The 12092-nt window shown below is 48.4% G+C and overlaps 1 protein-coding gene across 2 annotated transcripts in view; it reads right to left on the minus strand.

Annotated features, from left to right (window-relative positions):
- Window positions 1-12092, minus strand: part of LOC142465180 (uncharacterized) — a 57879-nt gene that overhangs the window by 7576 nt on the left and 38211 nt on the right. For both annotated transcript variants that reach the window (XM_075569150.1, XM_075569149.1), the window contains exon 5: window positions 1433-1549. In XM_075569150.1, coding sequence (XP_075425265.1) covers window positions 1433-1549 — 117 coding nt within the window. The remainder of the gene's footprint in view (window positions 1-1432; window positions 1550-12092) is intronic.

A 12092-nucleotide genomic window follows, 5' to 3' on the forward strand; every position in this document is an offset into this window, starting at 1 on the left:
CATTTCCTCCCCTACCTGTTTATTTAGCCACATTGGTTTTGACTTATTTCTTTTATACTTATTACCCAAGGGTATACACTGATAAGTGTGCTTTTCTAACAATGTTTTAAAGACTGCCCATTTATCTTCTACATTTTTCCCTGCAAAAACATCATCCCATTGTATTACTACTAGATTAGACCTCAGTTTATTAAAATCTGCCTTTCTAAAGTTTAAGGTCTTTGTTGAACCCAAGAAATCTATTTTTTGATCATTTATTTCAAATGAGACCATGTTATGATCACTGTTACCCAAATGTTCCAGGACTTGAATATTTGTTATTACTTCTACATTGTTTGATATGACCAAATCCAGATAAATGTGCTTTTCTAACAATATTTTAAAGACTGCCCATTTATCTTCTACATTTTCCCTGCAAAAACCTCATCCCAGTGTATTACTTGTAGATTAGACCTGTTTATTAAAATCTGCCTTTCTAAAATGTAAGGTCTTTTTTGAACCCAAGTTAACTGTTTTTTGATAATTTATTTCAAATGAGACCATGTTATGATACATCCATGTCTCATTGCCCATTTGTTTTTGGTGCTTTCTTCGGAAGACGTGTATAGGAACTAGGGAAGTACCATTAGATACCCTGTGTCTTTAGGGAACGGGCCTGAAGAAGGGGTTCATACCCCAAAACGTTGCCACCCCCCTTTTCCCCTATACTTTTACGTTTGTTCACCCCACCCCTTCCATCCTTCCCCTTTTTGTATTGTGGTTTTTCCACTTACTTTGTGTTGTGCTCATTAAACTTTTTGGTTTACCATTCCCCCATTTTCCTTCTTTTGTGTGCTGGGAACATTTATTATTTTTTAGTATTTTGCTTAGGAGGAAATAGGGTCCCCCTTGTTCCACATTGCACCTACTGTATTACCCTTTATACATTTATGTGTGCTGTCTATACTTTGTCCTTATATGTTATGATCACTGTTACCCAAATGTTCCAGGACTTGAATATTGTTTGATATGACCAAATCCAGAACTGCCCCTCTCCCGGTTGGTTCCTCAATTATCCTGTCTGGATTAAATGTCAGCCTTCCCAAAGTGCCTTGCTCCATCTCTCCAGCGGCCTACAGTAAACCTAGAAGTCCCAGTTTGTGAGTTCCTGCATATAACATAAAGCATCCCCGCCCATATTTTCTAAGTGGTGCAATTCCACAAGATTCTAGTGCCAGAAGGCACCTTAAAGTCTACTAACTTGGATAGGCTGTAATGTGTCGCCAGCACCAGAGAGGGTCTGATGGATGGAACCTGTTAGTAAATATAGGTCTAGGCTATAATGGTGAAAGGCTCTCAATCCCTTTCTACCCAGCCCCAAACCTTTACATACAAGTTATATGTGGATCAGGCTTAGAAATCAGGGTCTGTTGTGTGGTCTATACACACTTACTTGTGGCGGCGGTATTAACCACAGATGTGTTGTGGTGTTGTGTCCATGTTGATTGTGTACGTTTCCAGTCATGTGGAAGTGTGGGGGTTAGAGAAGTGAACGGAGCTGTAGTTGGGACTGTAAAAGAGAGACATCAATTGCATAAAATATTTTACAATGGGAAGAATGAAGCAGGTTTGTGGTCCTGTTAAAGACATGAAAATACACTCCTGATGTTCTCATCTCTAATAAAATATATGGCTCTTCATATCCCCATGTAGAGGCCATGTATGGAATAGAATGCAAAGAGAGGAAAAGGACCCTGATTGGCTGAGAGCACTCGAATACGCATGTAATGATTGGAAGATTAATAATAGTTTTAATAGTTAGTACCTGTAGTTCAAATAAATTGGGTATACAACATAGACATGACGAGTGCTAACCACCATTTTGTGCTTTTCTTAGCACTAATTTACCCCCAACTTGCTTATTAGTTGGATATACCATCTTGGGGATCTGAATCTATTACGATTCTCTACTCTACTCCTGCGAACCACACAGGCGATCCACCAATTCCTCACCATTAGCACTCGTCGTGACTACGTTGTATACTCAATTTATTTTAACTACTAACTATTAAAACTATATTCGTAATCTGACCAATCATTACACTTCAGTATTCGAGTGCTCTCAGCCAATCAGGGTCATTTTCCTCTCTTTACATTCATCTCATATTACCCTGGGAGTAGCACCATACTTTACCATTAGACTAGCTGAGCAGGGGCCCCATCCCAATTCTCATCCGCTCCCCTTTCCCTACCCCAAAGTTACCATGTATGGAATAGGCCAAGTGTGTGAGGTGCCACAGGTATGCAGGACCGCCAACAGAAATCGTGGGGCCCAGGACAAACATTTTAAGCAGCCCCCCCCCACCGTGTCGGTGGTATTGCGAGCCCCCCCACCCCCATTTCACACCTCACAAGCCCCCTCTCTTCCCACCTCTTCCCATGTATTTCACTCCCTTCCATCCCACCCCCTCTGACTCTCCCACCTCGCATGTATTTCTCTCCCCTGCGTCTCACTCTTACTCCTTCTTTTCCTCACTCACCCCTTCTCTCCTCTCCCTATGTCAATCACCCCATGCTCACTCATTCACTCCACTTCACACAATTCCCCCAAGATACATACCAAAAAACTTCCCACCCCCAATGCAAAAAACTCCACACCCTTAAATACACACAAAAAAATCCCCACCCCCCCAAATATATACAACCTCCCCAACCCCCAAATGCATACAAAAAAAAAACTCACCTACACATACATACATGCATATACATACATACATACATATACAGTATATAGCAAATGGAAATATTACTGTGTGCTCATTTGCATGTCTTAGACATGCAACCCTGCCTTTTACCATTATCATCCAGCATATAGTGCTTCCCCTGCAGCAAGGGATTCTGGGAAATGACATATAAATGAGCACATAATGCCACCATTTGCTTCAAAACCATATCACATGTTCCCGTATAAGCTTATGCTTGCTGCATTGCACAGCTTTTGAGCACAGCCTGGGTTAAGATGCATAGCCAGTAAACCCACCCACAGACAGACAGCCATTTCGACCTTAATGGGTCTCATCAGTGTGAGGTTAGTTATACTGGTGTAGCCCTCTTTCCTGTTGACATAAGAAGACTACTAATGCTGTGTATACCTGTTGGCTCAGCAAGATCTGGGCCTCCGCTAGCTGGGAGCCTGGGGCAACAATATGTACTTGGCAGCGCCTCCACTTGCCCAGGATCCCCAATTAGTAAGATTCCCCTGGACAAGAATAACAATGATATTCTATATAGTATAACGGTTTACTATAAGTGAATGCAAAACATGAACATACACACATAGGTACATATAACCACCATGCAAGTAGATATGGCAATTCAATAATATAACACCTGTGGCTTTGACACCTCCACCCTGGAGTAACGTCTCTTCCCCACCACCACATATACCCCACACCGTATCCAATGTACTGGACCAGTCCCTTGTCACTCAACCCTCAGTGTCCCCAAAGAACCCTCCCCCAAGGCGGGATCAGTGCCTGCAGGTACCGGTGTTGGTGCACTTAGTATAATACCTTCCGACTGCTCCAGCAGCAGGTAACTGTACTTCGCAAAGGATCCGCCGATCCAGCGTAGTCTCCCACGAGTCTTTACTTGAGTCTAGCAGCTTGCTCCCAAACCACCTCTCACAGCAGCACACGAAGACACTGTGTCCCTGTCTGCTGATCTCAATAAAGGGTATGCTGTCCCTTTCTGGGGCCGTTCCCTGCAGTACCACAAGCTAGTGGTAACTCAGGGCCTGCACTGGGGCCTAAGGGGAATCTCTGGCCTATGCAGTGGGTCACTGACCCTCTGCAACACACACCTCCTCTCCCCTTGCTTCTCCGGGTTGCACTGGCTAGCAGTCTCCGCAGCTAGCTTCCCTTTTCTGCCTCTCAGCAATTCTCGCCTTCCTATTGGCTCCTGAGCCCCCTCTGATCTTACTGAGGCTCATGGGAGCTGAAGTTCCGGCTAAGAGCCTCCTACCTATTGGCCAGACAGTCGCGCGCTTATCCTGCGCATGCGCGACCTTCCAGGAGCTCCCCGCAGCAAATCTATACTGCGCATGTGCTACAATCCAACATGGTGGCGCCCTGTGTTTGTCAGTCCGACCGCAGAGCCTCTGTAACACCCGAATGCTGCCTGCTCGACCCCCACCCTCCTGAAGGGCCAACTGACCTGCCGCTTGTCCCTACAGCACTCGCAGCTAGGTACAAGAAAAGGGAGGTTCAGGGGAACACCACTACACTGGCTTTGCAATATGAAGCTTTGTGTAGGTTCCACCACACATTAGTTAAGTTATGGTGGGTAAAAAAAGTGGCAAAAACCCTCCGCCATAAAGCATATAGCAAATGGAAATATTACTGTGTGCTCATTTGCATGTCTTGGACAGGTCTGCAACCCCTGCCTTTCACCATTATCACCGAGCATACAGGGCTTCCTCTGCAGCAAGGGCTTCTGGGAAATGACATGCAAATGAGCACACAGTGCCACCTTTTGCTTCAAAACCATATCACATGGTTCCCTATAAGCTTATGCTTGCTACATTGCACAGCTTTTGAGCACAGCCTGGGTTAAGATGCATAGCTAGTAAAAAATTTTTTTTAATAATAATAATATATATATATATATATATATATATATATATTGTGACATAGTCCAAAGATGTTAGGCAGCTTTCTGCCCCGTTTTAGGTCAGAAAGTGCAGGAATAGTTAAAAATGATCCATTCCACAGCTTCCCATTAACTCAGACTGCTGGATGGAAAATCCAGACCACAGATTACAATGGCTCTAGTTCTCCCTCACCTGCTCTTCTAATCACATGCACAGGTACTTAGAGCAGAGAGGTTTTGCATTTCACTCTCTCTCCTTAGAGCCTGGAGGCTGGGGGTATCGCTGCTCCCCTGTTTTCGGTTTCGGGGTTGACGGCCCCTCCAAGTATCACAGTACCAGAGGATTTGCCTGGACACGGGACCGAGTTCCCACCACGAACAGATAAGACCAAACAAATGTTTACTGCTGTTGCTAAAGACTGTGCTGTATCTAAGTGACCCTAAATGAGAGGGCATTGTTTTAAGCTGGGGGACCAGGTTAGTTGGCCAGCAGCTGTTAGAGAGACTGATTCTGATGTGTAGTTAGATCCCTGAAAGGGATAGGATTTTGTTTATATCATTTGGTTTCTTTTTACTTGAAATAACAGTGTGGGAAATACTGTAACACTGAAATGAGTGAACTGCTGAATGAAAGTATCTGAGTACCTCTAACCTACACATGTTAAAGCTGCAGTACCTTACTTGGATGAAAATAAAGCAGGCAGAAGCCTGAGTTAAGCAGCTTAATACTTTGCATGATCCTGTTTTTGTATTAAATAACCCTAGAAGACTGTGTCGGGAAGAACCCAGACAGGCGTCAGCACTACAAAAGAGGGGCGTTTGTCACATATGGTGGAGAATGCGGGTCGACACTAAAAAGTCTGTGGGTTTGCAAATAAATGCGGGGCTTTAAAATGGCCGCCCAGCTGAACTAAAGTACAGATGCTATGAGTGAAGTCTGTCCCACTGTGTATATCAGTTGTGCTTCTAGCATACACAGAGAATGTGCGAAGTGTGGATGCAATAGCACCCTGAACCCAAACAGAAAACCAAAATGTTTTGCTAAAGAAAAAAAAATTTTTTTTTGCATCTAGCAAGTGCTGTTTGTAAAGCTAATGCCTTTTTGCTGAAGTGAGTGAATTTGCAGCTAGCAAGTGCTGTATGTAAGTTGCTGAAGTGAGTGAAATTGCAGCTAGCAAATTGTCTCTGCCGGGTTTATAAAATGGCCGACGTGGAATGTTTGTTTTGCAATGCACGTAATCTTGAAAAACAGTGTCCCTTCAGGCCATACGATGATGATGACGACGACTCGTATGTGGCCCCGGGAGGAGAGCCGTACCCACAGATGAATTTAGTATGCTGGGCCTGTCGTGAAGTAGGTCACATGGAAGATGTGTGTCCCAAAATTTTCAAAGACAAACAGCTGCAAAAGCAAGCAACGCCCTGTGAGTGCAAGCAAGATGTGGAAGCTACCAGTGAGTGTGTGCCCAGTACCACTGATATCTCTGGAGCTAATAAAGCAAAAAGAAAGAAGAAGAAAAAGAAAACTGTTCCTCAAGTCACAGGGGAAGTGACCGAGCCACTTGAACCTGTGCTGTCAGCACATGCGTCAGAAAGGCGCCGAGATGTGCTGCAGACCGGAGTGACCGGCAGAATTGTCACGGGAACAGTGGCAAAGGAAAAGGAGGAGCAAAGGGAAGCTGAATCCTTGAACCAGGATAAAGAGGCTTTGGTTTCTGCACTCCAAGCTGCCCGCCATAATTATGAAGTCCTGTGGCAGGATTTGGTGAAGGAGCGAGAATGGAGCAAGAAGGAGCGAGAATGTTGGATGAAAGAGCGAGAATCGAACACCGAATTACAGAGGTGTATACTTCCAGCTTTACAGGAGTACGAGGCTTTGAAGAAAACAGAGTCTCTCTTACGGAGTGAGCTGGAAGAGGTGACGACTAGTCTGGAAAAGGCCAACACCGTAATTGCTATCCTAAAACAGAAATACGGGAAGGCTCTACAAGAGGTTCACGCGCTCAGCACAGAGGTGCAAAACTCACGCCTGGAGGGCCACGGTCTGAACGCAGAGCTGGGAATGTTGAAGCAAACCCATGAGATTGCCCTGAGTGAGTTAGAGACTGTAAAGCAAGAAAATGAGACACTGAAATTGGAAAATTCAGATTTGACTGACCAAGCAGAAAAAGTAAAGAAACAGTTGACTCAGGAAAAATTAGAAGTGCAGGAAGCACTACAGAATACATTGATGCACACTCAGAGCCAGCACCAGGAAGAAATGGATGCTCTGAGAACAGAATTGCGACATGTATGCACAAAACAGAATTCTCTCGTGGAGGAACTTAACGTTTTGAAAAAGGAGAAAAGCATTAGAATAATTCAGAAGCACTGCAAAGCTCTTATCCAAGGAAGAAGGGAAAGAGAAAATTATCGGCGTAAACGCGCCGCAACTATCATCCTACAGGCTGCCTACAGAGGGATGAAAATTCGTCAGTTTAATCGCCGGAATAAAGCAGCCTGTGTACTTCAATCATTCTACCGTGCCCGCATGGTACGAAACAGGTTCCTCATTATGAAAGGAGCAACTATAAAGATCCAGTCTCTGACTAGGATGACACAGAACAGGATTCACTATCAAACCCTGAGAAATGCGTCACTGGTTATACAGCGGTATTTCCGCCTTAATAAATGTAGGCCTCAGGAAAGAGAGGCTCAACACTACATGCCTGCCAGCTGCAAAGGTAAAATGCCACAGGGTACAGCCGGAGTTAGTGAGCGCCCCATCAAGGTAATCAGTGCTTCATCTTCTAAGTACCATATAATTGCCCCAGAGGGGAAATCCCAAATCTCTGAGAGTGATGGTCTTGAGAAAATACATGGCAGTAAGAAGTACCATAAAGGTTCAAAGGTTGCAAAGCAAAAGCGACGAAGGTCAACGCTGGCCTTGAATTTTTCCGGATCTTGCCACTCTGGGCCACAATATAAAGACAAAGACTATCCGGCCCCAGAGTTCCGTCAGAAGCTAAAGAAACAGTCCAGTCATTTGCAGGTTGCAGCAGCCTATGAAATAAAGTCAGGAAATGTAATGGACTGGAAATCAAAGAAAAAAAAAAAAAAAAAAAAATGTGTTTGGGGAATTGACCGATATTTTTTGTTTGTTATTACACGTGTGGACTATGTCACGGACACTTAACTATGCAAATAAGCTATTGTAGTTAAGGTATATTAGGCCTCTAGAATAAGCATTTTGTCAATATTACAATGTTATATTGGTTCTCTGTGTTGAAAATGTAGCTAAACTACAAATTAATATACAGGGTTGATGGCCCTTTTTGTTGGTAAATATATGAGATTCATATTCTAGAGTAGAAAAACCCAGGGAGGTAATAGAAATTGTCTGGTTTTGTGAATATATTTAGCATATCCTGGGTTGTAAGAATGTGTGCTAGACATTTATTTTTCAAAATAGTTCCCTAATATAGAGCAACAAAATATGTTTGCCAAGTATAGTCTCTTATGACAAAAACTATTGTCCATAATTGCCGTGGAAAAAAAAGTTAATATTCGTGTCATGTGAATACTTAATGTTGTACTGAGGAGTTAGCTCAAGTATTTCAGGTAGGACGCTCACCCCAGTGAGGTCCATGGCCGCTCACCCCAGTAGGTGTGAGCTGGGGAGGGGGATATGTGACATAGTCCAAAGATGTTAGGCAGCTTTCTGCCCCGTTTTAGGTCAGAAAGTGCAGGAATAGTTAAAAATGATCCATTCCACAGCTTCCCATTAACTCAGACTGCTGGATGGAAAATCCAGACCACAGATTACAATGGCTCTAGTTCTCCCTCACCTGCTCTTCTAATCACATGCACAGGTACTTAGAGCAGAGAGGTTTTGCATTTCACTCTCTCTCCTTAGAGCCTGGAGGCTGGGGGTATCGCTGCTCCCCTGTTTTCGGTTTCGGGGTTGACGGCCCCTCCAAGTATCACAGTACCAGAGGATTTGCCTGGACACGGGACCGAGTTCCCACCACGAACAGATAAGACCAAACAAATGTTTACTGCTGTTGCTAAAGACTGTGCTGTATCTAAGTGACCCTAAATGAGAGGGCATTGTTTTAAGCTGGGGGACCAGGTTAGTTGGCCAGCAGCTGTTAGAGAGACTGATTCTGATGTGTAGTTAGATCCCTGAAAGGGATAGGATTTTGTTTATATCATTTGGTTTCTTTTTACTTGAAATAACAGTGTGGGAAATACTGTAACACTGAAATGAGTGAACTGCTGAATGAAAGTATCTGAGTACCTCTAACCTACACATGTTAAAGCTGCAGTACCTTACTTGGATGAAAATAAAGCAGGCAGAAGCCTGAGTTAAGCAGCTTAATACTTTGCATGATCCTGTTTTTGTATTAAATAACCCTAGAAGACTGTGTCGGGAAGAACCCAGACAGGCGTCAGCACTACAAAAGAGGGGCGTTTGTCACAATATATATACACACTGTGTATATATATATATAAGCGTCTGTATGTTTATATATATATATATGATTTTTTTTTTTTGAGAAAGTCGCCCGTGTGACGAAAAGCGTCAGGGAGCGTCATCACGCAGCACGTGATCCTGGCTAGATCACACGTGGAGCAGGCCGGTGGCTGCATTATCCAGGAAGCTGCACTGAAGCTCCTTACAGACTGATTGCGGATATCCAAAAGGCGCCTCCAGCCCTCCAGTGTACCGCGGTGATTTCAATATCCAAAAAGTGGGACCGTGACTGATGATCTGGTGCAGGAGACATCTGGCTGGTGGTGAATGTATTCACAAATTGCCTAATTTTAACTTACCTTTGTGAGTGAGATTCCTTCCCCCTTCCAACCTTTCCAATGATTAAATATACTTGTACAGTATATGCTATGGGGGCGTGCGCTCTCTCTTCTCTTTTTTCCATATGTACTATTAGGATTTTGTTGATCCTCCTGAGAGCTGCCTGAGACACCCCCTTACTGGAACAAATTATCTATCTGATGGACTTTATCCAAGGACTGTTTTTTATATTATTTATTTTATTCATTTATGTTTGTTTAATATTGTTTATTTTGTAAATATTTACACTTAAATATTATTGCACTAGCTATATTGAACTGGATATTTACATTTAACCACTCTATTTTTAGGAACCCTAATCATTAGTATTTCACTAGGATTTAGTATTATATAGTGCCTGGTGCTACTATATACTGTATGTTGTTTGTTTTTGTGTTATATATATATATATATATATATATATATATATATATATATATATATATATATATATATATATATATATATATATATATATATATACAGTGCTCGACAATTCATTATAAATACACGCCCGTGGCGGGTGGATTTTGGACGCTGGCGAGTAGTTGCTGCGGCTCTATGAATTCCCCTGCTCGCGGCAATTTAAAAAAAAAAAAAAATAATCCCCCTCCCTGATTGGGCTAACGCCGGGAAGAGGGCCGGCAGGCAGCGCTGGGTTAGCCCCTTCCCCCTGATCTCCTCCCCCTCCCCCTCCTGATCTCCTCCCCCTCCCCCTCCTGATCTCCTCCCCCTCCCCCTCCTGATCTCCTCCCCCTCCCCCTCCTGATCTCCTCCCCCTCCCCCTCCTGATCTCCTCCCCGCCCTGCCCTGCGGTGTCCGCCACCTGGGATGCGGGAGATAGGGGGAGGGGTTGTGATGCGGGAGATAGGGGGAGGGGTTGTGATGCGGGAGATAGGGGGAGGGGTTGTGATGCGGGAGATAGGGGGAGGGGTTGTGATGCGGGAGATAGGGGGAGGGGTTATGATGCGGGAGATAGGGGGAGGGGTTGTGTTGCGCGGCTGTGCACGTGTGTGGGGTGCTGCCCCTGCCCCTCTCCCGTGTTTGCCCCTCTCCCGTGTTTGCCCCGCTCCCCTCTCCCGTGTTTGCCCCTCTCCCGTGTTTGCCCCGCTCCCATGTGCTTGCCCCGCTCCTCTGCTTGCCCCCTCCCGTGCTGGCCCCTCCCGTGCGCTGCCCCCTCCCGTGCTGGCTCGCTCCCGTGCTGCCCCCTCCCGTGCTGGCTCGCTCCCGTGCGCAGCCCCCTCCCGTGCTGCCCCGCTCCCGTGCGCAGCCCCCTCCCGTGCTGGCTCGCCTCCCGTGCTGCCCCCTCCCGTGCTGGCTTGCTCCCGTGCTGCCCCCTCCCGTGCTGACTCGCTCCCGTGCTGCCCCCTCCCGTGCTGGCCCCTCCCGTGCGCTGCCCCCTCCCGTGCTGACTCGCTCCCGTGCTGCCCCTCCCGTGCTGGCCCCTCCCGTGCGCTGCCCCCTCCCGTGCTGGCTCGCTCCCGTGCGCAGCCCCCTCCCGTGCTGCCCCCTCCCGTGCTGGCTCGTCTCCCATGCTGCCCCCTCCCGTGCTGGCCCCTCCCGTGCTGCCCCGCTCCCGTGCTGCCCCCTCCCGTGCTGACTCGCTCCCGTGCTGGCTCGCTCACGTGCTGCCCCCTCCCGTGCTGGCTCGCTCCCGTCCTGCCCCCTCCCGTGCTGGCTCGCTCCCGTGCTGCCCCCTCCCGTGCTGACTCGCTCCCGTGCTGGCTCGCTCCCGTGCTGCCCCCTCCCGTGCTGGCTCGCTCCCGTGCGCAGCCCCCTCCCGTGCTGCCCCGCTCCCGTGCGCAGCCCCCTCCCGTGCTGGCTCGCCTCCCGTGCTGCCCCCTCCCGTGCTGCCCCCTCCCGTGCTGACTCGCTCCCGTGCTGCCCCCTCCCGTGCTGGCCCCTCCCGTGCGCTGCCCCCTCCCGTGCTGACTCGCTCCCGTGCTGCCCCTCCCGTGCTGGCCCCTCCCGTGCGCTGCCCCCTCCCGTGCTGGCTCGCTCCCGTGCGCAGCCCCCTCCCGTGCTGCCCCGTCTCCCATGCTGCCCCCTCCCGTGCTGGCCCCTCCCGTGCTGCCCCGCTCCCGTGCTGCCCCCTCCCGTGCTGACTCGCTCCCGTGCTGGCTCGCTCACGTGCTGCCCCCTCCCGTGCTGGCTCGCTCCCGTCCTGCCCCCTCCCGTGCTGGCTCGCTCCCGTGCTGCCCCCTCCCGTGCTGCCCCCTCCCGTGCTGGCTCGCTCACGTGCTGCCCCCTCCCGTGCTGGCTCGTGCCCGTGCTGCCCCCTCCCTTGCTGGCTCGCTCCCGTTCTGCCCCCTCCCGTGCGCTGCCCCCTCCCATGCTGGCTCGCTCCCGTCCTGCCCCCTCCCGTGTGCTGCCCCCGCCCGTGCTGGCCCCCTCCCGTGCTGGCTCGCTCCCGTGCTGCCCCCTCCCGTGCTGGCTCGCTCCCGTGCGCTGCCCCCTCCCGTGCTGGCTCGCTCCCGTGCTGCCCCCTCCCGTGCTGGCTCGCTCCCGTGCTGCCCCCTCCCGTGCTGGCTCGCTCCCGTGCTGCCCCCTCCCGTGCTGGCTCGCTCCCGTGCGCTGCCCCCTCCCGTGCTGGCTCGCTCCCGTGCTGCCCCCTCCCGTGCTGGCTCGC

Source organism: Ascaphus truei, chromosome 13 (genome assembly GCF_040206685.1).
Source record: "Ascaphus truei isolate aAscTru1 chromosome 13, aAscTru1.hap1, whole genome shotgun sequence".
Taxonomy (NCBI): Eukaryota; Metazoa; Chordata; class Amphibia; order Anura; family Ascaphidae; genus Ascaphus; species Ascaphus truei.